Consider the following 26168-nt stretch of genomic DNA (forward strand, 5'->3'; position numbering starts at 1 on the left):
AAAAAGACGAAAAATACTTGATTTACTTGTAGATTTGTGTTGCCCGTCAGTAAATTTCCGTTTGGGTAGGGGCACATTTGGGATCTTAGTTTATTTATTAAGGATGGGTCAGTGTGTTAGTAAAACAGGGATCCCTTTCAAAGGAAAAAAGAAGATAAAGAGTATTCCATTAGATAGTCCAATTGGACAGTTATTAGACCATTGGGATTCTCAAGAAGCCACTAAAACCCTTGACCAAGTTAGAATGATTTATTATTGTACAGAGATTTGGCCAAAGCTGAAATTACAAGGAAGGTGGCCATGGTATGGAACTCATGACCCATGGATGTGTTCCCAACTGAACCAGTTTTTGCGAACTCAGGAGAATCCCGATATAGAACAACTAACATATGCCGCCTGTTGGCAAGGTGGGGTTGTGAGTGAAGGGAGCGTGAAGATCTGTAAATTAAAGAAAAAAGAAGAAGATAAGGAGGAAAGTGGAGGGGAACAAAGAGTCACTAAGACCTGGGATCCCCTAGATCACCTACCACCTCCTCATCCAATTTACCCAGTCCTAAACCCCAATTCTATACCTGCTCCCCCAACAGTAATTCCACTGCCACCTCCTCCTAATGCCCCTATGCAGGACCCCCTACCTGTTCCTCCAACAATGATTCCACTGCCACCTCCTCCTAACGCTTCTAGGCCAGATCCCAATCCGGTACCTATTCTTCCAGCAGCAAATTTAGTCCCTCCTACAGTCTATCCCTCATCCTCAACCGCTCCTTTAACTTCACCTCCTTCCAACATTCCTAACCCTAGACTTGAGCCCTCATCTGTCGCTATGGTTACTCTTTCATCCTCCCCCAGTCATGATACATGTATGCCACCCTCTGTACATCCTCCATTATTATCCCCAAATATAGCTCCTGACGTTAATACCATGAATTTACCTCCTTCCCCCACACCCATATCTATTCCTTTACCACCCGCCAATTGGAAACTGAGTGCGTCCCCTTTGTCCAGTAACGAACAAGACTCCGTTTCCCAGGTGACCACCCAAACTGACCATAGTATTGAAGGCCCTTGGTGTAACACTAGGTCAAAGACATCGAAACCTGAAAAAATGATGCCTCTCAGGGAAGTCCCAATGGGTGGGATGATAGGAGGGGTAGGATTTGTAAATGCACCACTCACAGCTTCGGAAGTCCGAGGTTTCAAGAAGGAGTTAGGAAATTTAGTAGAAGACCCAGTGGGCATTTCAAACCAAGTGGACCAGTTCCTTGGACCCAATATTTACACCTGGGGAGAACTCAATTCTATACTCAATATCTTGTTTTGTCCTGAGGAGGTTAGGATGATCAGAGCAGCGGGAATAAGGATTTGGGAAAAGGAGAATAGAGTTGGACCCCCTGGAGACCTTAAGATGCCTTTGGTAGATCCAGGATGGGATCCAAATCGAGAGAAGGGCAGGAGGAATATGAGAGATTACAGGTCTCTGATAATTAAAGGTATAAAGGAGTCTGTCCCTCGTAGTAGTAACACTAAATTGGCTTTTGAGGGTACCCAAGAGAAAGATGAGACTCCAGCGAGTTGGCTTACTAGACTGAGGAGGAATTTTCAGCTATACTCTAATATAGATCCCGATAGTCCAGAAGGACAAGTACTTTTAAAAGTGCAGTTCGTTACCAAATCTTGGCCCGACATTAGAAGAAAGTGGGAAAAAATTGAGGATTGGCAAGACAAATGTATAAATGACTTGCTAAAAGAGGCTCTGAAGGTTTACTTAAGAAGGGAAGAGGAGAAGGCCAAGGCAAAAGCTAAAATAATGGTAGCTGTGGCTCGGGAAAGCATCGGGGCGGATAGTAATTCACCGGTACGGTCCCCGGGAATAGAGCAAAACAAGCCACCTCCATCGGTGGGACGATATTGGGAAAAGCCAGGATTTAGAAAGGATGGAGAAAGACCAAGGAAGATAGAAGGAGTACCCAGTGATAGGACCTGCTATTATTGCGGGGAGGTTGGACACTTTAGGAGATATTGCAAGAAATTGCGACTAGATGAAGCAATTGTGCAAGAACGGGAAGCATTAGAACGGGTTTTGAGGGGTGATGACTAGGGGTGTCAGGGGCTTTATCTATTAGGGGATCCAATAAGACACCAAGAAGAGCCCCTGGTAAATTTTAATGTGGGTCCCCAAGATGAAGACTTTGAATTCCTTGTGGATACAGGAGCTGATAGATCAAGTATTAATAGACTGCCAATGGGGATGAGTCCTGGAAATAAGATCTGTGAAATATTAGGAGCAGAAGGGAAACCGTTTTTAGCACCAGTTGTTGAAAATGTAGAAATAAAAGGAAATGCGAGACAATGTACAGTAGATATTATCTATTTGCCAAAACTAGAAACCAATTTGTTGGGAAGAGATTTACAAGTCCTGTTGGGAGTGGGGATTGTACCAGATAACGGGAAGATGGTCGTTAGACTCATGAGGTTAACTCAAAAGGACTTAGAGGAGATTCACCCCGAGGTGTGGGCTGAAGAGGGAAAATATGGATATTTAAACATTCCACCGATAAAGGTAGAAATGCAAAAAGACATTCCTCCCATAGGGGTAAAGCAATACCCCATATCATCAGATGGAAGGAAGGGACTGGCACCAGTGGTTGAACATCTATTAAAGGAAGGCATCCTCGAACCCTGCATGTCCCCCCATAATACCCCCATACTAGCCATTAAAAAGACCGAAGGAAAATACAGGTTAGTCCAAGATCTGAGAGAGGTAAATAAGAAGACTATTGCAAGATACCCCGTAGTGCCTAATCCTTACACGTTGCTAAGTCAAATCCCGAGAGAACATGCTTGGTTTACTATCATAGACCTGAAGGATGCTTTTTGGTCTTGTCCCTTGGCAGAGGATTGCCGGGATTGGTTTGCATTTGAGTGGGAACATCCAGATAGAAACCGGAAAATGCAGTTAAGGTGGACGCGCTTACCACAGGGATTTACTGAGTCCCCTAACCTGTTTGGGCAGGCACTAGAAGAGCTATTAAATCAATTCCATCCTAACGGAGAAATAAAATTGTTGCAATATGTAGATGATCTATTAATCTCTGGGGAACAGGAAAGCGAAGTCAGAACTGCCAGTATACAACTATTAAATTTTCTAGGGGAAAAGGGGCTGAAGGTATCGCGAGATAAGTTGCAATTTGTAGAATCGGAAGTCACCTATTTAGGACATGTGATTGGAAGGGGGTATAAGAAATTAAGTTCTGAAAGAATTACAGGAATTCTTTCCATCCCAGCTCCAAAAACTAAGAGAGATGTGAGAAAACTCCTGGGATTATTTGGGTACTGTAAATTGTGGATAGATAATTACACACAGAGAGTAAAGTTTTTGTATAATAAATTGGTAGATCAAGAACCAATCAAATGGACAATAGATGATGACCGGCAATTACAAGACCTAAAGAATAAATTATCTTCAGCCCCTGTACTAAGTTTGCCCGATCTTAGTAAGGAATTTGATCTATTTGTAAGTGCAGAAGAAGGAATCGCCTATGGGGTACTTACCCAAGAATGGGGAGGATCATGAAAACCTGTAGCATTTCTGTCCAAATTACTAGATCCTGTAGCCCGGGGGTGGCCAACTTGCCTGCAAGCGATTGCAGCTGCAGCAGTCTTGATTGAAGAGGCCCAGAAATTAACATTACAAGGAAAAATTAAAGTGCATACACCGCATGATCTCAGAACTGTTCTTAGCCAAAGGGCCCAACAGTGGCTCACGGATTCTAGGATTTTAAAATATGAGATCATCCTGATAGATACTAAGAATCTGGACCTTGCTACCTCTAAGTGCCTTAATCCTGCCCAATTTCTTTTGGGAGAACCCGTGAACAACCTAGAGCATGATTGCCTAGAGTTAATACACATGCAAACAAAGGTGAGAGAAGATCTTGGGGATGTACCCTTACCTTATGGGAGAGTCTTGTTCACAGATGGATCCTCTAGAGTAGTCTCTGGGAAAAGAGCTTCTGGGTATGCGATAATAGATGGTAAAAATATGGAAGTTGTAGAAAAGGGGAAGCTGTCTTCGAATTGGTCAGCACAGTGCTGCGAAGTATTTGCATTAAAAAGGGGACTAGATCTGTTAGAAAAAGATAGCGGCACTATATATACTGACTCGCAATATGCATTTGGCATCGTACACACCTTTGGCAAAATCTGGGAAGAGCGTGGATATTTAAATTCTAAAGGGAAAAATCTAGTACATACAGAACTAATAAAGTTAGTATTAAAATCTTTACAAAAGCCAACAGAAATAGCAATAGTGCACATAAAAGGACACCAGAAAGGAGATAATTTTGAGATAAAAGGAAACAAACTTGCTGACCAAAAGGCTAAGGAGGCAGCCTTAGAAATAGGAGAACCAATTAAGATCTTCAAGCTAGAAAGGAAAGCCAGACAACAAGAAGACGAAGTAAGGCCAATCTTTAGTGAGAAGGAACGAAAAGCGATAGAGGAATTGAAATTACACCAAGGGGAACGTGGTGAATGGTTAACTCAAGATGGGAGGAGGTTTCTAAACCAGGCATTAGCACGGAAGATATTAACAGAAATCCACGAATTAACACATTGGGGAACCCAGGGACTATGCGACCACTTCTTGAGAGAAAACATATGCATTGGAGTGTATGAATTAGCTAGGACAATAACCAAAGGGGGTGTAATCTGTCAAAAAGTTAATCAAAAAGTAATGAGAAGAATAGAACCTGGTGGAAGAGAATTGGCTCTAAGACCATTCCAAAATATACAGATAGATTTCACTGAAATGCCCCTAGCACAGGGATATAAGCATCTATTGGTAATAGTAGATCACCTCACCCATTGGGTGGAAGCTTTCCCCACCAAAAAGGAAACTGCAGAGGTGGTCGCAAAGATAATCCTGGAAGAAATCATTCCCCGGTATGGTTTAGTAAACACGATTGATTCTGATAGAGGGCCTCACTTTGCTGCTCAGGCCTTACAACGAATAATTGAAGCCTTGGGGATGAAATGGAGACTACACACTCCATGGCATCCCCAGAGCTCGGGCAGAGTTGAAAGGATGAATAAAACACTTAAAAATGTGTTGACAAAGTTAATATCTGAGACCAAATTAAATTGGCTAAAGTGCTTGCCCTTAGCCTTATTACGTATTAGAACAAGACCTCGAGCAGACATAGGGGTTTCCCCCTCTGAGATGATGTTTGGGCTTCCCTTCTTATTGTCCCCCTACAGCACTGGAAATTATCTAGATGGAGAAGAAGCTACACGGAAGTATTTAGGAGCAATTGGGAAAACGTTAGAGGCCCTCAGAAAAAAGGGATATATACCTCAAACCTCTCCTCATGATACAAATGTTCATGATATTCATCCTGGGGATTGGGTACTAATTAAATCATGGAACAATACGCCTCTAATGCCTAAGTTTGAAGGTCCCTTTCAGGTGTTGCTGACCACTCACACGGCGGTATTGACTCAAGAAAAGGGTTGGACACATATTACTAGAGTTAAGGGGCCGGTAACACCTCCCAACGAAAGATCCAACTCCCTTGATCCGTCTACCGGACCAGTAGAAGGAACCTCATCTACCAGTTCGCGGGAATGGACTGTAATCCAGAACCCAACAGATCTAAAGATAACTCTTAAGAGAAACCCGAGGACTGACAAAGACTGAAAGTGAAATCAGAGAGTTATGTCTATAAAAGTTCAGAAATTTGTTGTAATGTTGTTAGTGTTCTAAGAGTTAAGAAGTTAAAATTATTCCCTCTGGAAAATTAATGAAAATTAAATTCTCCTACTGAGCTTTCCTAAAAAGGGGCAGTGAAAATTAGTAATTAGAGAGTGAAACAGCTAGTGTAAAAGGACTCTTATCAGACCTCTAAGAAGACCTTAGATCCAAGAGGCAAGACCGGAGGGAGCAAACAGGGGAGAAATGGCCCCTACCGGACTCTTGGGGAAACTGGTACTGGTGCTAGTGATGAGTGCTGCTCTTAGCAGAGACGATGACCCTTGCACCAAATGTTATCATCCTATCTATGATGGGGAAGACCTGAGGTCCTTCTTTAGAGTCCATACCAACATAAACCCGAGCTGTTTTAATCACTCTCAGTTAATTACCTGTCGAGAAGATGGGAAAGTATATTGGACTACCAGGAATACAGCCACTTATAGGCAACGCCTGCTTGGGGAGTGCCCAGTAGGAGAATCCTGGTTTTGTTTTGAACATGAAGGATTGAAAGACTTGGTAAAGGAAAAACAGCTGATAAGGGAGAGAGAGATCCCGGATGCTCCCTCAGAGAGAAATTTATTTATAGATCTGGTGGAGAAGATAAGCAAAGAGTTAAACTTAACTGAATGCTGGGTTTGCGGAAGTACTCAAATGACAGAAATTTGGCCATGGGAGGGAATTAGCCTAAGCCCACTAGAAATTCTAAGATGGAAACAAACAAAATTAGATTATGAATCTTTGACATCCCGTGGAAAAGAAAAATGGAATTTAAAATCACAAGTAGTAGGTGAAGAATGTATACTGAGAATAGGAAAAAGATACAACACCCCTGTAGGAAAAATGGCATGTAAAAGGTATATAATGATAAGGGAACAAGATTCCAAATGGGTCCCAAAGGAACCCAATACATATTGGGCTGTTGGAAAAACTGAGACAGGATGTATATATCATGAAGGATATAAGCTCCATAAATGTACAGGAAAAAGAATAAATCCCTTCTGGGGGATTAGGGAACTATCAAACTTCTGGGAATTCCCAGGTGAAACTGGGGATGAGTTCTGGCAAGCCCCAGAATATTTGTTCTGGATCTGTGGAAACACCGCTTACACCAGGTTACCTGGAGATTGGATGGGGAGTTGCACCATAGGGGTCATTAAACCAGCCTTTTTCCTATTGCCTAAGAAATCAGGAGCACACTTAGGAGTCCCGGTATATGATGACTTACGGAAGGATAATAGAAAGAAAAGAGATGTAATTGACATGGGAGGTACACAAGTATGGAGAAGTAAAGTATGGACTCCAGAAGAAATTATTCAAACATATGGGCCAGCCACATGGGCTCAGGATGGATCCTGGGGCTACCGTACCCCTATCTATATGTTAAATAGGATAATCAGGCTCCAAGCAGTACTGGAAAAAGTTTCAAATCGAACAGCGCTAGCATTCGAACATATAAGTGACCAATTGTCCCAAACGAGAACAGTAATTTATCAAATTAGGTTGGCAGTAGACTACTTATTGGCAGATGAAGGAGGAATATGTGGAAAATTCAACTCATCTGAGTGCTGCTTGGAGATTGATGATAAAAGTACAGTAATAAAAAATATATCTAAGGAAATCCGCAAACTGGCCTATGTTGGAAATCAGGAATGGACACCTCTAATAAATAGTAACTGGTGGGATGAGTTCTGGTCCTTTAAAGGAACACGGTGGAAAAAGGCTGCGTTTATAACCATCTGTTCAATAACCGGTTTGGTGTTTTTACCTTGTCTGTTCCCTTGTCTAGTCAAAATACTAACTTCCACAGTCCAGGCAAGTATTCGACGTCTTGGAGTAAATACTCAAAAACAGGCAAAAATAATGTTGATGGAAAGCCAGAAGCCAAACCACGAGACGGCAAAAGAGATATATAATAAATATCAAAAACTCAGGAAATTTTATTTCCAAGAGCAAGAAACAGCAAATTGATGCGGGCATCAGCCCGATCAAAGGAATAGAGGGGGGAGTTGTAATGGACAATCCTATAAGTTAAGGCCATTGAAAGTGTTACTGTTAAATGTGAAGTTTCAGTAAGTTAAGTGTGTTAATTATGTTGTTGTTAAGATGTAAAACCTCTAATGTTACTGTTGATTTGAAGTTGTAATAAGCAGAGTTGTTGTTACAAGGTTGAACCTGTTAGTCCCTGCAGTTCACACCCACCCTTGTTACCTCCGTCAAGTGCTGCCTCCACTGCTCTCTAAAATGGCGCCGAGGAAACCTGCCTGGGAAATATGCAAATCAAGAGGAAGTCAAGGGAATCTAACTAAAGACCCTGAAACCAACAAACTAAACCAAAATTTAAGAAACTAAGTGAATGGTTCTGCTGGCAAAAGGTACTCCTATTCAATTAGTGAGGTTTTAGAACTCACTGTAATTTCAACAGAACAGAGTTGAAGTGAGGACCCTAGACTTCGAGCCAGACAGTTGACTTCCTAGGCACGCTCGTGAGGACGGAAGCCCCAGTTCTGCTGTGCAGCAAAACTGCGTCACCTCCTCCTCTGCGTCGCTACTGGGAGCAGTGGCGGTGTGCGCGACCCCTCGGGCCCCCACCCAGAGCTCAACCTTTAATAAAGGCATTAAAAGGAGAAAGATCTCCTGCCCAATTTATATCACTCTGGAGATCCGTCTTCTCCAAGAAGCCAGCCACACAATACAGCGTTTTCATAGAGGCCTGGAGAGCAGCAGAGAGCCAGAGATGGCCCCACAGCCCAGGGCACCGGACTCACATCCCTGTGCCAGGGCCTGGAGGAGGCTGCAGCCCACCAGGCACCGGGCAGGAGGCAGCCGATCCCCCTCCCAGAGATCCACCAGCATCACATGAAACCTTACCTCTGCCACGTCCCAGTTCTCATCATGACAGTGCAAGAAGAGTGGGAGCAGGCTCCAGCTCACAATTCTCTTCAGGGGCTTTTTACCCTCTTCCACTACCAATTCCATCACCTTGCAGAAGAGGGAAATGGAGAGCAGCTGCAGATGGCTGTTGTCCTGGAGGAAAGAAGGAGAAAAAGGCCTAAGCATCACATATCCAGTACTCCTGAGCAAAGGCCTGAATATCCAGAGAGCACAAAATTTCTGGTCAGCGGCCAGTGCCCATGGCTGGGGGCACAGAGCCTTACACAGTCAAAGAGTGGCAGGAGTGCCTCAGCTAGCTTTGGGGCAGAAGTGCTGGATATCATGAGATGTTTTTTATGGAGCATCTTCTTCAACAGAGAGAGAGACGTGCTGACCACCTGTCCATCTGCATCACCCAGCAGCTCCAGAAGGCTTCGAGACACGCTGCATATAGGTCTGGCCTGTGTGGAACACAAGGCTGAGCTGGGAGGCCATGGACGGCTGCAGCGCCAACAGCGCCCGGGCACTGCAACCCCACCCTGCTGCTGCAGGGCCCACAGGCCAAAGGCCTGCCCCAAAGCACTGGGGCCGGTGAGGCAGGAGAGCTGGGAGCAGCTGCCTCAGCTGCCTCAGCCCTGCCAGCCCATGGGGCTGCTTTCCCCAGCGCAGCTTCAGCCGCTGCCCCCTTCTCACCATCGAGGGATCCTTGCTGAGCACCACGAGGCCTCTGAGCGCCAGGCGACGCTGCACCCTGCATTTGCTGTGCAGGCAACTTGACATGATCTTCAGGACAGTGTGAGCACATTTATTCCAGTCCAGGCACTCAAGGACCTGAAAGGCACAGGGCAGTGATGGGGGACCCGGCCAGCAGCAGCCCGGAACTGCACAGGGCTGGGCCCAGGCAGCAGCACAGGGCACGGGCACCGTCCCAGGCAGCTGCGGCTACCAGAGGACAGAGAGCTGGGAGGCAGCTCAGCGAGGCAGTGCTGGCCAGCAGGCTCACCTCCACAAGGAATGCCAGGAAGGGCAGATCCCACCTTGGCTTTTCATAGCTGAGCACAAGGAGAAGGCGGTATGCGACATGAGAAAACATGGAGGTCAAGACATGGCACATATCCCTGGAAGGGAGAAAAGGGCGCCAAGACCCTTAGGTGGGGGGACCAAACCTCTGCCAGGACGGACTCACAGAGGTCTGGTCTTTCCCCAGTCTCCCTGGAGGGGATGTGAGCATTGTGGGAGGTGGCCCCTTCTGGGCACCCTCCTCTCCCAGCCTTTTCCAGTCTCTTTGGCCGTCCCTCAGTGACTAGACCCTCTGGCTCCTGACCACAGGGACTGTGTGGGGCACCCGGGCACAGGGCACAAATGCTGAGGGCAGACTGGAGGAGAAGGGGGTCTCACCTGGCCAGCAGACCCACGGCATAGTGCTGGGTGTGAGCACACAGCAGCATGTCCCAGCCACGCTTGCGCTCCATAGCCATCACCTCATTGTCACACTGCAGTCGGTAGAGCAGAGCCTTCATGGTCTGCACTGCAAACCTGTGTGCAGAGCAAAGCCCAGGTCACACTGGGAGCACTGGCACTGGCCACAAGGGCATGGGAAGGACAGGAGGACTGGGACCTGCTGGGGTTGATGGTAAGGCGATGTTCTTTGCGACATGCTTTCCAGAAGTGCCCAGCTTCTGCTGGTGGCATCCTCTTTGCTGTGATGACAATATGGAAGAGCAGAGCCACAAACAGGCGGGAAGAATGAGGGAGTATGCCCTCGTGGCACTCGGGCACCTGGACAATCATCCAGATCACCAGAGTTGCCTGCAAAAGAAGCAGCCCCAAATGGCGCTGAGTGCCGAGGTGTCCTTGGGTCAGGGCCCAGGGGCAGATGCAGAGGGAGCAGTGGGCCTGGTGGCCCCTGAGCCTGGCCCTAGCCCAGGTTTCAGCCCAGTGACTGGGGCAGGGAGAGGATGGAGAGCTGCTGGAGAGGCAGCCGGGGACTGAGAAGAGACCAGTTCCAGCAACTCACAGCCAGGGCAAAGACATCTGTGTCATCCCCATCGGAGGTGGATGCGCTGTGCACAGGCCAGTCCTCCATCACACACAGCAGTGTTGGCAGCACTTTCTTCACTGCTGGTCCCAATGACCCTATGGTTTTCCACATGATTGCAGCAGCTCTGTGGGATCAGGGCTCTGTGTCAGGGGTGTCTCAGTCACAGTACCATGCCCTGTGCAGCTGTGGGGGCACAGGTGACAGAGCCCCGGTGCCCTGAGGGGCAGGGAGGGAGCATTGGCAGCAGGCTGGGCAAAGAGAGGGGCCCGAGGGTCCTGGATCTCTCTGCCTGTCTGGCAGAGCCCATTGGACAGGCTGTGATGGGCCACGGGCCCTAAAGGCTGGTGAGCCCTGAGCTCTCAAGGCATGTGGGCCCCGTACCTGTCACACGTTGGGGCACAGCGCAGGAGGGTCAGCACCACGTCAGGAGGGTGCTCTTCAGCCAGCCTCACAATGTCAATTTTCAGCCTGTCATCCACAGTGTCATGGGACAGCAGCCTCTGGTGGATGTTCCTTACAATGGCTGGCACCTGGAGGAGGTATGGGGGAGACTTCGAGCGCTGTCCAGCGGGTGCAATTTCCCCAGCTTCCCCCAAGAAGTGCTTCCCTTCCTGCCACGCTGTGCTGGCCTCAAAGGCTGAGGGGCCCCAGTGACAATGGCTTGAGGGGACACACGCTCCTGGGAGGCCTCCAGGCCTGACCCCGGGCTGCTTACCTGCTGCTGAGAAGGAACACCACTCTCCTCAAAAAATTCCATAGGGGCAGCATGAATAACTGTGGGAGTGGGCATGGTGCAAGTATTTGTGGTGGCTTCAGTCCCTCTGGATTTGGCATTTGTGATGGCCACAACCTGTGCCAGTGCCTCGTCTCCGTTTTCTCCGTCCTCATAAATTGTTGTGTCCAAGTCTTGTGAGAGCTCAGCTGAATCCAGGCTGACATCAGGCTCTGCCTGGAGCTCGGTCAGCCCCGAGTCAGGCTCGGCGGGGCCCTCAGCTGCACTGCTCCCGGTCTCTCTGCGCTGAACACGCAGAAACTTCCAGAACATCTGCCGGAGAACAACGGACAGGGATGCTCCATGGTCCCAGGGTAACTTTATTTGATGGTAAACTTCCCCTTCTTCTGCCTCCCGGGACCCCGATCCGGGGGAAAAAGGAGCTTATATTTGGGGGCAGGTCTCAGGGGAGGGTGCAATCTTTAACAAATCAGGAGAATTGGGAGTAAAAAACAAGGCGGGAACCACAATGTATGAACCAATAAAAAATCCCAGGGGAGGAGAACAGTTTCAGTGTACTGATAGAGTTTGGAGAAATAGAAACTAGCAAGCAACAACAAGAAAAGTGACAAAAATTCTGGGAAAAGGCGGGAACGAAATGGGAACAGTATAAAGAAACAATCAACTTACAAATCAAGAAAAAACACACTACAACATATCCAGATTTTCTATTACAAAAAGAAGGGCATTGAAGTTTAACTAAAATAACAAAGGGTATTAGTGTAATAAATCATAAAATTTTACAGATACAAAATAAAACAAATTTAAAAATTTAAAAATTTTAAAAACCCCTCAATTTTTAATATGTCTAATTTAGCTTATACTTGTCTTGTTTTTTACTGATTATATTTTCTTTCTATAATTTTATTAATTTCTTCAATTAACTGCGAAATAATATCTTGACTTTGAATAATTAATTTATAAACATTGGCCTTAAAAGATAGATAAAAATTATTCTTAAATTGTCAAGCGAGAACTTAAAAGTAACAAGCTCAAAAAGGATTTAACATTTCATAAAAGAGCTTAACATTACATCAAAGGATATTTCATACAAAGGGTGTTCCATAGAAGGATGTTTCATAGTCTCCAGGAGTTAAAGGTATAAAACAAACAAATTTATTTCATGTTAATCAAATATAAATTTTCTTTTAATTTTAACTCAAACTTATGATTTAAAACTCGGAGGTATAGTCTTAAACTGATTAAAAACCAACTGGCTCCTGGTTACTACTCTTTTGACAATTTAACTTTTCTTTTATTAATACAACTACAAATGATTTCATAATACAAAGCAAAGCAAGGAGATGTTCTTCACATCAATTTGGCTGATCTTCCTTGGCTGATTTTCTGGACAATTATTAAAAACTTCAGTTATCTTGTTCTTCTCTTGGAAAACTCAAGTTTGAAGGGTTTTTTTTCTCTTCAAGGAAATTCTGTTCAGTAAATGGTCATGATCGAATGTAGCATAGTCGACTTTGGTGTAGTTACAATATTCTTTCTGTAATATACAACTCAACAACGGGGTTAATTTTCAAAATTACTTCAAATATAACAAAGAGTGATTTTAAAAAACAATACAAAGACATACATTTGAAATAAAAAGGGCAAATTAATCAATAATTAAAATCAAAGCTAATAAAGCATTTGGTATTTTTGGTTTTGGGGTTAAAAAACACATAGTTCTTCAAAATTGAAAACCTGAATAAGAATTAATCTTTTTATACATTTAATTGAATTAATAATCTTTACTTTTGTAAAAACACACTGTTTAAAAATTTCAAAAAGGTATTTTGCATTCTCAAATCAAATCAACAACTCTTCAAATTAACAAATCAAATATTATCATTAAAAATTAGTTGTTACAAAACTTATATTTAATTTAAATTAAAAACCTTAAGTTCACCCTTTAATATCATCACTGTGATTATGGCCTTTTGCAGGCCCCTTTCCAAATATGCAATATCCGGAGTTTAAAGGATAATTCTATAATTTATTTTTTTTAAACTTAATTTGTGCTTTTGCCAATTTATAATAATATATTATTAAAAGGAACATTGGTTAAGGTTTGACTAGGAAACTGGACAGGGAAACTCCAGCAGCACTTCTTACAGTTAAAAATTAAAACATTTTAATTAATAAAAACATATAAAAATTGTTAAAAAACAACAAAACATGTTCCAAATTGTTCCTTTAGTTCTCTCTTTTTATTTCTTGCAATTGCTAAAATTCACAAATTGGTAGTTTAAAAAATTTCTACAAGGGTTTTTTAAAACATCTAAATTATCTGAAAAGCCTTTTATAAAAATCAAATGCTAATTAAATCTGAATTTTACAGGGAATGTTGCAAAACAATTGCTGACTGCTGCGAGTAATTAAGGGCTAGGTGAGGGAATGGATCCAGGCCTCGCCGCCCTGCGGGGGAGAAAACAAGAGGGCAATTACCAGATTGGGTTTCCAATTCTCCCTCTTCCCCGCAGGGCCCCTCACCCCTCCCAAATTCCCAACGAAATGACAGCATTCGGGGCATTTGGAATTTAGAATCCCTCAGCTCCCCTCCCAAATTGCCATCAAATTCCCATGGATTTCTCAGCCTTGTGTGCTGTTGCTAGTATGAATCCAGAAATGGTATCAACAGAAACATGGACATATTTAAAAGCCCAAAAGCTCAAAATGTGTGTTAAATCTGTTTGCCAGATGTCATTAGGTTTCAACACCTGTGGCTTTGTACCTAACATTTGTGGCAAAGAACGAGTCTGCTGACACTGTGAGCAAGTATTCACGACATCCCGTGCTTGTGGCAAAGTCAGATTGAATTGTTTTCCCAGTGCTCAGGCATTTTGATGGCAGAAATCATGAGAAAGTTTGGCCTGCCCTAACTTTTCTGGAATAGTGACTGTCATGGCGAGGGCATCTGCCTTCACAGTGCCTTCCACTACGGGTCCAGGCAGAGTGGTGTGTGACCCAAAGTGCAGAATGTAGTATTCGTGAGACTGTGAAGTGAACATTTGTACAGAGTGGTTAATAACAGAAGAAGAACTTTGTTAGAGACTTCCTTCAGGAATGAGCGCTCAATTCTCTCAATGATTCCTGTATCATAAAGAGAATCATGAACAATGTTAATAGGTTCCTGTGAAAAAAGGCAAAATGCTTCTACCGCAGCTGCCAGTTTCACTAGCTGGGTAGGTCCAGGTGGAGAGGTTATCGAATGTTCCCACTGTCCCTTATCATTTCTCCACAGGGTCACAGCTTTGTGTGCCTTTCCCGATCCATCAGTGAAAACAGTTTTTGCACCAGGGATTGGAGTTTTCTTTTCAAGTCATCCTTGTTGAAAGGGGAGTCCCTTGAAGGATTGTAGCAGGGCATGACGAGGCATTGTGTGAAAAAATTGTGCATTATAGTCCTCAAGAGCAATTTGAAATGACAGTGAATCCCTGAACAGATGCTCTAATTCTGTTGCAGGAATAAGAAGATGTTTTACTGCTGGATCATATCCTGCCAGGCTCTGGCACTGGAGTCGTCCCATCGACAGCATCTGAATAAGCATCTCAAGTGGAACGGTTAGAGTTTTTGAAAAGATGTGTGGCAGAAAAACCCACTCCTATTAAGCAGAGAGGATGTTCCTGCACATCACACTGACCAATAAGAGGGTTGGAAAGATTGCAGAATCACAAGCAGTCACAAAGGAAAATCTGAATTTTGACGTGTGGCAAAGAAGTTACTGATGTTATCACTTACAATCTGTAAAGCCATTTGGGAAGTTTTTGTCAAGTGCCATGGGGAAGGGAGATCTGGGTCTCATTTTACAGCTGAAATAAGGGGGATAATTTCTTCATGGTGATTCCCTCTAAAGCTTGGATCCAATTAAGAGTGCCTAACAACTTTCCAAAGCATTCAGTGTGTGTATATGGGTTTTATGGTCACTGGCTGTGGGGTGACCGTTGTCTCCAATAATTGGAAACCCAGGTATTTCCAGGGAGGTTCAGTTTGGATTTTTTCTGTGGCTATGCAGAAGCCTGTGCTGTCAAGCATTACCTTTAAAGCAGCAAGACAGTCACCCAGTAATGGAGAACTGCCGGAAGGATTTAAAATTTTCTCCATGTAGTGATACATCAAAAGAGATGGTTATTTGTGCCGTTCTGGTTGTATCCCTGAATGAATGACAAAGTGACCGATAACAGGATTGTTCTTCATGGGCTGGGGCAGCACAACCCAGCGATATCGTTTCATGGGGGGCTCAAGAGTGACAGAAGGTAAAGAAAAAGGACCATTTAGGTGCATCAGGACACAAAGGAATTATAAAAATGCAGACTTTAAAGTCAATTATCAGTAACTCCAGGAGCAGGGCAACATTTGCTGATGGGCTGAGCCCTTCTTAAAGATCCTGTCGGGCTGACTTAGACACTTGGGACCAGGGATTCCTTCCAACCGGGGCCACTTTGGGTGGGCTGGGGGCGGCCCCAGGGCAGGTGGCAGTGTGTGCAAGGGCCCTTTGTGACACGCTGCAGCACGGTCACCCTGGCATGGAATGGAAGAGCGTGTCCTTTGTGACACGTGGTGACATAGGAGCTGGCAGAGACAGGAGCACGGCACAGCGCTCGGAGCAGGCGTCGGGACAGGACGGGACAGAGCGGTGCTGTGAGGAGCCCCCGCACAGCGCACTCGTTCGTGTCCGACCCGGAGCTTTTCTGAGGCGTTGTTCCTACAGGTGACCTTGCGGCAAGACTGCGGGACTTGGTGGCCCGTGGCCTTCCCGAGGTTTCTCTTTTGCAGGTGCCCTTGAGGACTTGTGGACTTGGAGTTTTCCCAAGCCATCTCCAGAAGGTGCCCTTGAGGCAAGATTCTGGAATGGCGGGCAGGTTACTTAACCTCTTCAAGGTCTTCAGACCAAAAAAAAAGAAAGGCCCTGAAGCTGGCCCAGCACAACAGCCTGAAGAACCAGAGCAGTTCCAGACATGGCAGGATGGTGAGTGCCAGAGCTGGGCCACAGGGCTGATGGCTGCAGCCAGCTTGGTCCCATGGCATCCCATCCCATCCCATTCCCTGGGGACATGCGCATGGACAGGAGGGAAGCGGGGCGGGGCAGACACCCCGCAGTGGCCGTGCTCCGTCCCCCTGGGGCATCCCGGGGCTGTCCCTGCCTGGGAGCACAGGGCTGGGCTGTGTTCTCCGGCCTCTCCCGCAGCCCCTCAGCTCTGGCTGCGCTCGCTCTTTGCCAGATGCATCCCTGGACGGGACACAAGTGCAGAAACCCGGCCGTGGCCGCTTCCACAGAACCCTGAAGGTACCTGCAGCCATCCCAGCCACGGGCTGGGCCTGCTGTCCCTGCTCAGCCGAGCACTACGCTTGGAGCATGCCATGGAGTCTCCCTGTCCGTTGTTCTCCGGCAGATGTTCCGGAAGTTTCTGCGTGTTCAGCGCAGAGAGACCGGGAGCAGTGCAGCTGAGGGCCCCGCCGAGCCTGACTCGGGGCTGACCGAGCTCCAGGAAGAGCCTGATGTCAGCCTGGATTCAGCTGAGCACTCACAAGACTCTGATGCTGTAAGGAATGAGGACACAGCAAACGGAGACAAGGCAGTGACTGACGACATGGCCATCACAAATGCCAACACCAGAGAGACTGAGGCCAACACAAATACTGACACCAAGCCCACTCCGACTCTGATTCAAAAATTAATACCAGACTATTTCAAGGACCCTTGTGCTTCTTCTCAGGAGCACATAAGCAGGCTGGGATCACTCCTGGAGGCCTCCCAGGACTTTGTGCCCCATCAAGCCTTGGCCAATTGGCCTCCTCAGCCTTTGAGGCCAGCACAGTGGGGTGGGAAGGGAAGCTGGGGAAGTTGCTCCCTTGGAGAGGGCTCCAAGTCTCCCCCATGCCTCCTCCAGGTGCCAGCCATTGTAAGGAACATCCACCAGAGGCTGGTGTCCCATGACACTGTGGATGCCAGGCTGCAAACTGACATTGTGAGGCTGGCTGAAGAACACCCCGCAGATGTGGTGCTGACCCTCCTGCGCTGTGCCCCAACGTGTGACAGGTACGGGGCCCACATGCCTTGAGAGCTCAGGGCTCACCAGCCTTTAGGGCCCGTGGCCCATCACAGCCTGTCCAATGGGCTCTGCCAGACAGGCAGAGAGCTCCAGGACCCTCGGGCCCCTCTCTTTGCCCAGCCTGCTGCCAATGCTCCCTCCCTGCCCCTCAGGGCACCGGGGCTCTGTCACCTGTGCCCCCACAGCTGCACAGGGCATGGTACTGTGACTGAGACACCCCTGACACAGAGCCTTCATCCCACAGAGCTGCTGAGATGATGTGGAAAACCATAGGATCAGTGGGACCAGCAGTGGAGAAAGTGCTGCCAACACTGCTGTGTGTGATGGAGGACTGGCCTGTGCACAGCGCATCCACCTCTGATGGGGATGACACAGATGTTTCTGCCCTGGCTGTGAGTTTCTGGAACTGGTCTCTTCTCAGCCCCCGGCTGCCTCTCCAGCAGCTCTCCATCCTCTCCCTGCCTCAGTCACTGGGCTGAAACCTGGGCTAGGGCCAGGCTCAGGGGCCACCAGGCCCACTGCTCCCCCTGCATCTGCCCCTGGGCCCTGCCCCAAGGACACCTCGGCACTGAGCGCCGTTTTGGGCTGCTTCTTTTGCAGGCAACTCTGGTGATCTGGGTGATTGTCCAGGTGCCTGAGTGCCAGGAGGCCATGATCCTTTATTCCTCCCGCCTGTTTGTGGCTTTGCTCTTCCATATTGTCATCACCACACAGCAGATGCCACCAGTGGAAGCTGGGCACTTCTGGAAAGCATGTCGCAAAGAACATCGCCTTACCATCAACCCCAGCAGGTCGCAGTCCTCCTGTCCTTCCCATGCCCTTGTGGTCAGTGCCAGTGCTCCCACTGTGACCTGGGCTTTGCTCTGCACACAGGTTTGCAGTGCAGACCATGAAGGCTCTGCTCTACCGACTGCAGTGTGACAAGGAGGTGATGGCTATGGAGCGCAAGCGTGGCTGGGACACGCTGCTGCGTGCTCACACCCAGCACTATGCCGTGGGTCTGCTGGCCAGGTGAGACCCCCTTCTCCTCAACACTGCCCCCAGCATTTGTGCCCTGTGCCCGGGTGCCCCCACACAGTCCCTGTGGTCATGGGGCAGAGGGCCTTGAAACCGAGGGACGGCCAAGGAGACTGGAAAAGGCTGGGAGAGGAGGGTGCCCCGAAGGGGCCACCTCCCACAGCGCTCACATCCTCTCCAGGGATGCTGGGGAAAGACCAGACCTCTGTGAGTCCGTCCTGGCAGAGGTTTGGTCCCCCCACCTCAGGGTCTTGGTGCCTTTTTCTCCCTTCCAGAGAGATGCGCCGTAACTTGGTCCCTTTGTGTTCTCGCATCGCACTCCACTTGCTCCGGCGTCTCACTAAGCAGGACCCATACTGGAATCTGACCTTCCTGGCATTCCTTGTGGAGGTGAGCCTGCTGGCCAGCACTGCCTCGCTGAGCTGCCTCCCAGCTCTCTGTCCTCTGGTAGCCGCAGCTGCCTGGGACGGTGCCCGTGCCCTGTGCTGCTGCCTGGGCCCGGCCCTGTGTGGTTCCGGGCTCCTGCTGGCCGGGTGCCCAGTCACTGCCTGTGCCTTTCAGGTCCTCGAGTGCCTGGACTTGAGGGAATGTGGTGACAGTGTGCTGAAGGTCTTGTCGAGGTTCCTGCACAGCAAGTGCAGGGTGCAGCGTCGCCTGGTACTCAAAGGCCTCGTGGTGCTCAGCAAGGATCCCTCAATGGTGAGAAGGGGCAGCGGCTGAAGCTGCACTGGGGAAAGCATCCCCATGAGCTGGCAGGGCTGAGGCAGCTGAGGCAGCTGCTCCCATCTCTCCTGCCTCACCGGCCCCAGTGCTTTGGGGCAGGCCTTTGGCCTGTGGGCCCTGCAGCAGCAGGGTGGGGTTGCAGTGCCCGGGCGCTGTTGGCGCTGCAGCCGTCCATGGCCTCCCAGCTCAGCCTTGTGTTCCACACAGGCCAGAAGAATGGGCAGTCTGTCTCCAAGGCTTCTGGAGCTGCTGGATGATGCAGATGGAGAGGTGGTCAGCATGACCCTCCGTGTTTTCACGAATGTTCTCCAGCACAAAGATATCCTGGTATCCAGCACCACTGCCCCAAAGCTGGCTGAGGCACTCCTGCTGCTCTTTGACCATGTAAATTTCTGCATCCTGAGCCACAGGCATCGGGTGCTTCCCAGGAACTTTATGCCCTGTGGATTGTCAGGCCTTTGCCCAGGTGGGCCTGGAGTAGTTGATGTAGGTCTTTTCCTTTCCTCTAGGACAACAGCCATATCCAATTGCTCTCCATTCAACTCTTCCGTAAAGTGATGGAACTGGTAGTGGATGAGGGAAAAAAGCCCCTGAAGACAATTGTGAACAAGAGCCTCTACACACTTTTAATTTACTGTCATGATGAGAACTGGGACGTGGCGGAGGTGAGGGTTTGTGTGATGCTGGTGGATCTCTGGGAGGGGGCTCGGCTGCCTCCTGCCCAGTGCCTGGTGGGCTGCAGCCTCCTCCAGGCCCTGGCACAGGGATGTGAGTCCGGTGCCCTGGGCTGTGGGGCCATCTCTGGCTCTCTGCTGTTCTCCAGGCCTCTCGGGAAACACTGCTTCGAGTGGCCGAGTTCCTGAAGAGAAGGGATGTCAAACAGTTCCTGAAGAAGCAGCCGCCCTTGAAAGTCAATGAGGGCCCGGTAAGGAGCGCCTGGAAGCCACAGGCTCAGCCTGGAGAAGGCCCCTGAGCGCGGGGCTCAGTGTGCGGGGCTGGCAGCTGTGCCCCTGCCCGCTGCTGCAGCCAGAGGCCGCGCGGGCTCTTCTCCAGGCTGCTGTGGGCCCGAGCCGGGTGCCCATGGAGCCCCGGCGCGGCGGGGCTGCGGGGCGGCCCCGCGGCTCCCCGGGCAGCAGCCGGCCCTCTGCCCCCTGCGGAGCCCGGCGCCAGCGGCTGCTGGCCGCGCCTCAGGGCTGTGCGGGCAGGGGAGGCCGGGGCTGGGCGCAGGGAGCGCCCGCCACAGGGGCTGAGCCCGCGCCAAGCCTTCCCTGCTGCCGCTCTCTGCAGCTGGCAGAGGACACGAGCCGTGCGGCCGAGCACCAGCGCCGGGTCCAGCGCTGCCTGCAGAGCCTACAGGAGTCCCTGCGAGAGGCAGCCATCAGGTTCATGGGTGAGCCACGAGGCCGGGCTCCCTCCCCGGCCCGCCGCAGCTCGGCCCCAGCCCCGCCCGCTGCCCCAGCAGCGCCATCCGGGCCTGGCGCCGTGGAGCCCCGCCTGGCCCGGGCGCTGCTGCCGCCCTCAGGCAGCCGTGCCCTTGGGCGGCAGCGTGCGGCAAGGGCCCGGGCTGAGCCCTGCCGGGCCAGCAGGGCGTGTGGCCGCAGCGCTGGCAGCGCCGCTGGCAGGGAGCTGTGCCGCTGGCAGCGCCGTGACAGGCTCTGCCTTCACAGGGATGCCCGGGCAGCGCCTGAGGAGGCAGCAGGAAGAGCTCCAGCTCATCTGGAATGGTGAGTGTGGGCAGCGGGCTGGCAGCGGCGACTGGCGGGGAGAGCTGCAAGCCCTGCCCGGCCTTTGAGGGCTCTGCTCCCTGTGTGGACCAGAGGTGGTGTGGGCTGAGCACAGAGGGGTTTCAGGCACACATGGGGGAGTCATGGCAAGTACCTCCTAGCTGATTGCAATGTCTCCTACTCCCTTCTGTGTGGGATGGCCCTGTTCAGAAGGTCTTTGAGGATTCCCACAGATCCGGGCTGTTGCCATGGCTCTGTTCCTCTCCCTTTCAGCCCTTCAAGCCCGGAGGCAAGGTGCCAGCCCATCATCCTCTAGCCTGGAAAACCAAGCCCGATTTCCCCAACCAGCTGGAGAAGTAGGGACATCTTCTGGATCCAGTGAACCAGTGTCCCAAGAACAGCACCAGGAGACACTGAAGAGGACATCACCTCTCAGCACAGCTGGAGCTCCAGGCACAGCCGACGCTGGGCAAAGATCTCCTGGCTTCAGCCCTCTCCCTGCCTGTAGCTAGCTCCCTCCCTCCCTGCCTCCTTCCCTCCAGCCTTCATACATTGCCCATCCCCATTTTTCTCTCCACTATTCCTTCCTTTTGTCAGCTCTGCCCCACCAGCCCTCTAGCTATCCATGTCCTTTTCTTCCCTTCACTCTCCCTCCCTGTTGATGGCTCTGTCCCTCCAGCCCTCAGACACTGCCCATCCCCACTTTCTCCCTCCCAGCTCATCCCTTTGCTTCGCCTGCCATTAATAAACAGTTTGGCTTCTTCACTTTGCCTGCATCCCTGTGGAGCTGAAGCGCCGCAAATGCGGGGCCCTGGGACACACAGGCCCCTGCTGCCATTCTCATCCACGCCCTGCTTTCTGCACAGGAACGAGGGCAGGTCAGGCTGGCACGGTCCCTGTGCTGAAGCTGCAGTTCCACAACACTGTGCAGTTACAGATCCTGCTGAGCACCCTGGAGTCCCTGGATTTTGGAAGAGCCATCCTGAGGATGCTCTGAACCCAGCTGAGAGGGATTCCATGGCAAGCATCCATGGAGAGCACAGGGGCTGGGAATGCTGGAAGTTTTCAAGAATAGCATCCTGAAAGCACGGCAGTGCTCCATCCGTGCACAGCAGGATCAGGAAGAGGGCAGAACCAGAGATCATCCAGGCTTAACAGGCAGCTTTGGGTGTGCCCAAGAGCAAATGAAGCAGCGGCACGGTGCCCGAGACTCGGACACGCGACCGTGCCGGTGCCCGGAGCGCTGCCAGGCAGTGCCGGGATCCCGGCTGTGGTTCTGGTCCCCACAAGTGAGGAATGGCAGCCCCAGGCTCAACCCCAGCCAGAAAGCCAAGCAGGTGAGAGCAGAGGGAGGGCAACCTCCCAGTCTCTCTTGGCCATGGCCGCAAAACAGCCCCTGCTGCTTCTTCCTCCGCCTGTGTTTGGGGTGTGCTGGTGGCAGAGCCAGCCAGCTTGTGCTCTGCGTTCCAAAGCCCCTTGGGAGCGGGCATGAGAAGTGCTTTGTGCACAGCAGAGAGTACTGGAAGGTGCTGGCAAGAGCGTCCTGCGGGAACAGGGCTCTGCTCCCTGGCCAGGAACAGCCTGGTTTTGGTGCCGAGAGCACAGGCAGGAGTTGAGGCAGGGGAAGGGGCAGCGGGCAGCTTGTGTTTGTAGAGGGCCTGGGGCTGCACATCTGAACCTGGGAACACATTTGGGGCCGTGCCAGCTAGAGCTGGAGTGCCTGTCGTGAAGGGACCTGAAGTCATTCAGCCTTGCCAGCGTTGCTTAAGGGTGTGTTGGTGTTCCCAAGGAAAGCTGCACATGTGGGGAAACGCCTTTGGAGGAAAGGGGCTTGCTTCTCAAGGAAAGTGCTTCCCACGGAGCGCCCAGTGAGATAGGTGCAAGTGTTCCCCTTTGGCTCTCTGTACCCCTTTCAGTCCTTGAGGCCCATTGCACTTGGCAGAGGGGCAGAGGAAGGGAGAAGGCAGTGAAGAGCAGGTTTGGCATCTGCCTGGTCCTGCAGACACCAACCCAAGCACCTGCAGCAGGATGTGTTACCCCCTTTGCACAGAGGCGTGAGCAGGAGCATCTCTGTCCAGCCATGAGCCCCAAAGCTCTCTGTGAGAGCTGTGAATTAAAAGGCCTTTACACACACACTTGTCACATCTTCCCCATCTGCTGTGTTTCAACTCTTGGCAATAGGCATTTGCCTCCTGCTTGGTGGGAGCTGCTGTGGCCCAGGGCCAGCACAGAGCTGGGCTGGGTGGGCCAGGCAGCGTGGAGTATCTGGGCTGATCTGGGTGTGTCCCTGGCCTCAGAAAAGGCTTGCAAGGTTTGCCTCCCAAGGTGTCCTGCTCATTGGGCCTCCCTGTGCATCTTGCAGAGAAGACGGTAGGCATTTCTGGCAGCTGGGCATCAGCAGGCCTTAAAATGGGGGTGTGTTGTGGAGCAAGCCCGGCTGAGATCCCCTGAGAGGAGCCCAGTGCTCCTTGCTCCTCTCTGCTGACACGTCAGCCTTTGTCTGGGTTCGGGATGGCCCTGGCTGTGTGAGGGCTGCTACGTGGACATGAGACAGCAGGTCCTGTCCCGCTGCGTGCCAGCAGTGCCTCGCAGCAGTCCTGCATCCATGTCAGGATGCTGGCCAAGAGAGGCCCTGGAAGCTGAGGCACATGATTTGAAGCTTTTGCAAATATACACAGGGGATGGCCAATGGTGTTCCCTCAGGATACAGCAGTCCTGAGGGGTCTCCCTAATTCAAAGAAACCCTCAGATAAATGCATGGTCTGCTAAAAGCCCTTTTATTGTTCTGGCAGGAGGGCAGGTGTCTGCACCCTACCATAATGTTTTTTGGCCACGTATAAATTTCAGTGGGTTGATGCAGAAATTTGATAAAAAATACCATCCATCATTAACCTCTTGAGGTTATTCCATAGGCAGGGGGTTAGAAATACATTCTGTCAGATTCCTGTACTTGAAGCTGATGTGCAGACGCTGGCCAGAGCGGTCTCCATGCCCTAAAGCAGCACTTCTTCCTCATGGCTTCCCTACACAGGGCTCATTCCCTAGGTGCCCTTTGCTCTTCTGCTAGAATGTGTCTAAAGCTTTTTTCAAGTCCCTCTCCTGTCAAGTTAGGCCCACCAGGTTTTTCTCATGCTAACTGGTGCTGGGTACTTACCTGTGTCTGTGCTAAGTACTTGTTTGCTTATGTGAATTGCTTGTGCTTATGTCAAACAAAGGCCTTCTTTCATTCTCCTCTTCTCTTTATCCTGAGGCAAATTCTTTTGCAAGATCCTCTGGACAGTCCACAGTACATATGTGCTGTTATGCTGCTGTTTTAATTTTCTACCACATCCATAGGTTCAGGATGGTTAAGAGGAGGATTAATTTTTTTAAAATTAGAACTGGTTTTCTGAGGAAGCTAAAAATCTGAGGAGCTGTTGGTGATTCCAGATTTGTCCATCACAAGAAGACACCTGACTCATGATTTTCTCTTTCTTTCTCTATTTTGGTGATGATTTCGGGAATTTCTTTGATAGCACATCTGAGTGTCCATAAGGCTCTGTGAGATGCATTTTTGACTTCTGCCACTGGCCATTCTATATTAGGCTGGTACAGCATTTCTTTTAGAACGTTAATATCCCTTCCAGTTTGGAATTTGGGCGCTTCGTGATACACATCGTACGCATTCTGCATAATGTCAAGAGAAGTTCTTGTGTGGTGCAGCTGAAGTCACATCCACTTTTGGTTGTGAAATTACAAAAATAGAGAAGTTAGTACCATGAGTCGGTTCATTTAAAGAATCTGTTGTAATAGTTGTGCAAGCAGATCTCACCCAGGCACATCCCCTTCCCACATAACATACCTGTGACTGTGCATGGCTTACTGGGCTCATTTCACAAATACAAGGGCTGCCCTCAGTGTGCAGACACCGATCCCCTCTGTCAAGCCCTGCATTTTTGCACACAAAATTCAGTGCATCACTTGGCACACATGCTTTGATACTAAGAGTTTGCCAGTTTCTAGTCTTATTGTTGGAAGTGGTCCAGACATTATGCTGAATGGGACTGAGAGTTACATGAGTCCTTATAACTCCAAGGGCCAAAATTGGAATTACACAGTATTTTGTTTCACTCTTAATGGTTAATACCAAAGCCTGCAGGGTTCTGTTCATTCTATGTGAAACTGACCAATTGCCACCAAGTGTGGAAGTCTTTTTTCAAATTGCTTGGTGGTTTCATTTTTAGGCATGATTTAGTTAATTCTCATGGCAATTTCCCCACCTCTCCTTTTTTCAAGTTCTCCTGAGATTACTGACCATAGTCACAAGCTGAGCTTGTATACATTGAAATGCTAAAGAAATGTTACCCTGTAGTTTTCCCATAAAGCCAACAACTACTGGAAACAATCCTGCTGTGTATTGTTGGCCAGGGTGGTTAATAGATTAGCTGCCAGGCTTTGGGTTTGGGCAAGTGTTAGCAGGGCTGATCTGAGAGGAGTTTGTGTCTGTCCAATATAAGAACTCACAGTGCTTCATCTATTGGCTAAGACTTCTTGATCAATAGAATTTCATATTCCCAGTTCAGACACAAACCATCCCCTTAAGCCTTTTTTAGACCTATGATTTGGTGTCTGGGAATGTATCCATGACTCCCAGCCTTTTAGGCTTTGCTGTATGAGTGGGTAGTATTGCTGTTTAATTTTGGAAATATTTGCCTGTATCTTTTTCAGCTTTTTCAGAGAGTACTGTGGATTTAGAAGCAACAGTTGTTCATTTGTTTGTCCTACCACAGAGTGAAAGACTATATTATTTCACATATGGCTCCCATGCTATGCAGTTGTTTGCTAATGTAGAGTTGTTTGTTTTGATTTTAATTTTCAATGCCTGTTGTGTGACCCATGTTCACTCCTTGTCGAGTACCCAAGGCATGTTAACTGGATTCTTCAGATACATTGCCTGCCTGATATACCCTAAGAGGATGATTGTGCTCCCAGCTTCCCCTCCAACTTGTTTGGTTACTATTTCTGATGGCCTGAAATATGCCAAGAATGAAATTCAATTCTCAAAAACAGATCCTCTATGAGACCTGTTCCATGTACTAAGCCTATGAGCAGGACGATTTATTATTCTAGTGGCACAAGAGCTGCCTGCTGGAAACAATATGTGTTGGGTTGTGTTAGAAATATAGGTAGTAATTCGTGGAGATAAACAGCGTATAAATATATACGTGAACAGAGTAAACCA

The 26168-nt window shown here is 49.1% G+C and overlaps 1 protein-coding gene and 2 long non-coding RNA genes across 3 annotated transcripts; 2 read left to right on the top strand and 1 right to left on the bottom strand.

The window, feature by feature from the left end:
• Positions 1-259: 259 nt before the first annotated feature.
• On the bottom strand, positions 260-8993 carry LOC135308509 (uncharacterized). The gene is made up of 4 exons (XR_010368923.1): positions 8908-8993; positions 8621-8776; positions 3954-8013; positions 260-3660 (listed from the first exon to the last, which is right to left on the bottom strand). It is a non-coding gene; the product is annotated as an uncharacterized LOC135308509 (long non-coding RNA).
• A 7048-nt stretch (positions 8994-16041) lies between these two features.
• On the top strand, positions 16042-20872 carry LOC135309361 (uncharacterized). The gene is made up of 14 exons (XM_064435512.1): positions 16042-16399; positions 16653-16717; positions 16824-16973; positions 17322-17470; positions 17728-17875; positions 18084-18274; positions 18357-18494; positions 18776-18890; positions 19062-19199; positions 19431-19607; positions 19733-19888; positions 20047-20148; positions 20511-20613; positions 20865-20872. The coding sequence occupies exons 1-14, from the start codon at positions 16282-16284 to the stop codon at positions 20870-20872; spliced, it is 1758 nt and encodes a 585-aa protein (XP_064291582.1). The 5' UTR covers positions 16042-16281.
• Positions 20873-20883: 11 nt separating this feature from the next.
• LOC135309422 (uncharacterized) lies at positions 20884-21712 on the top strand. The gene is made up of 2 exons (XR_010369696.1): positions 20884-20947; positions 21221-21712. It is a non-coding gene; the product is annotated as an uncharacterized LOC135309422 (long non-coding RNA).
• Positions 21713-26168: the final 4456 nt, after the last annotated feature.

Source organism: Passer domesticus, chromosome 10 (assembly GCF_036417665.1).
Source record: "Passer domesticus isolate bPasDom1 chromosome 10, bPasDom1.hap1, whole genome shotgun sequence".
Lineage (NCBI taxonomy): Eukaryota > Metazoa > Chordata > Aves > Passeriformes > Passeridae > Passer > Passer domesticus.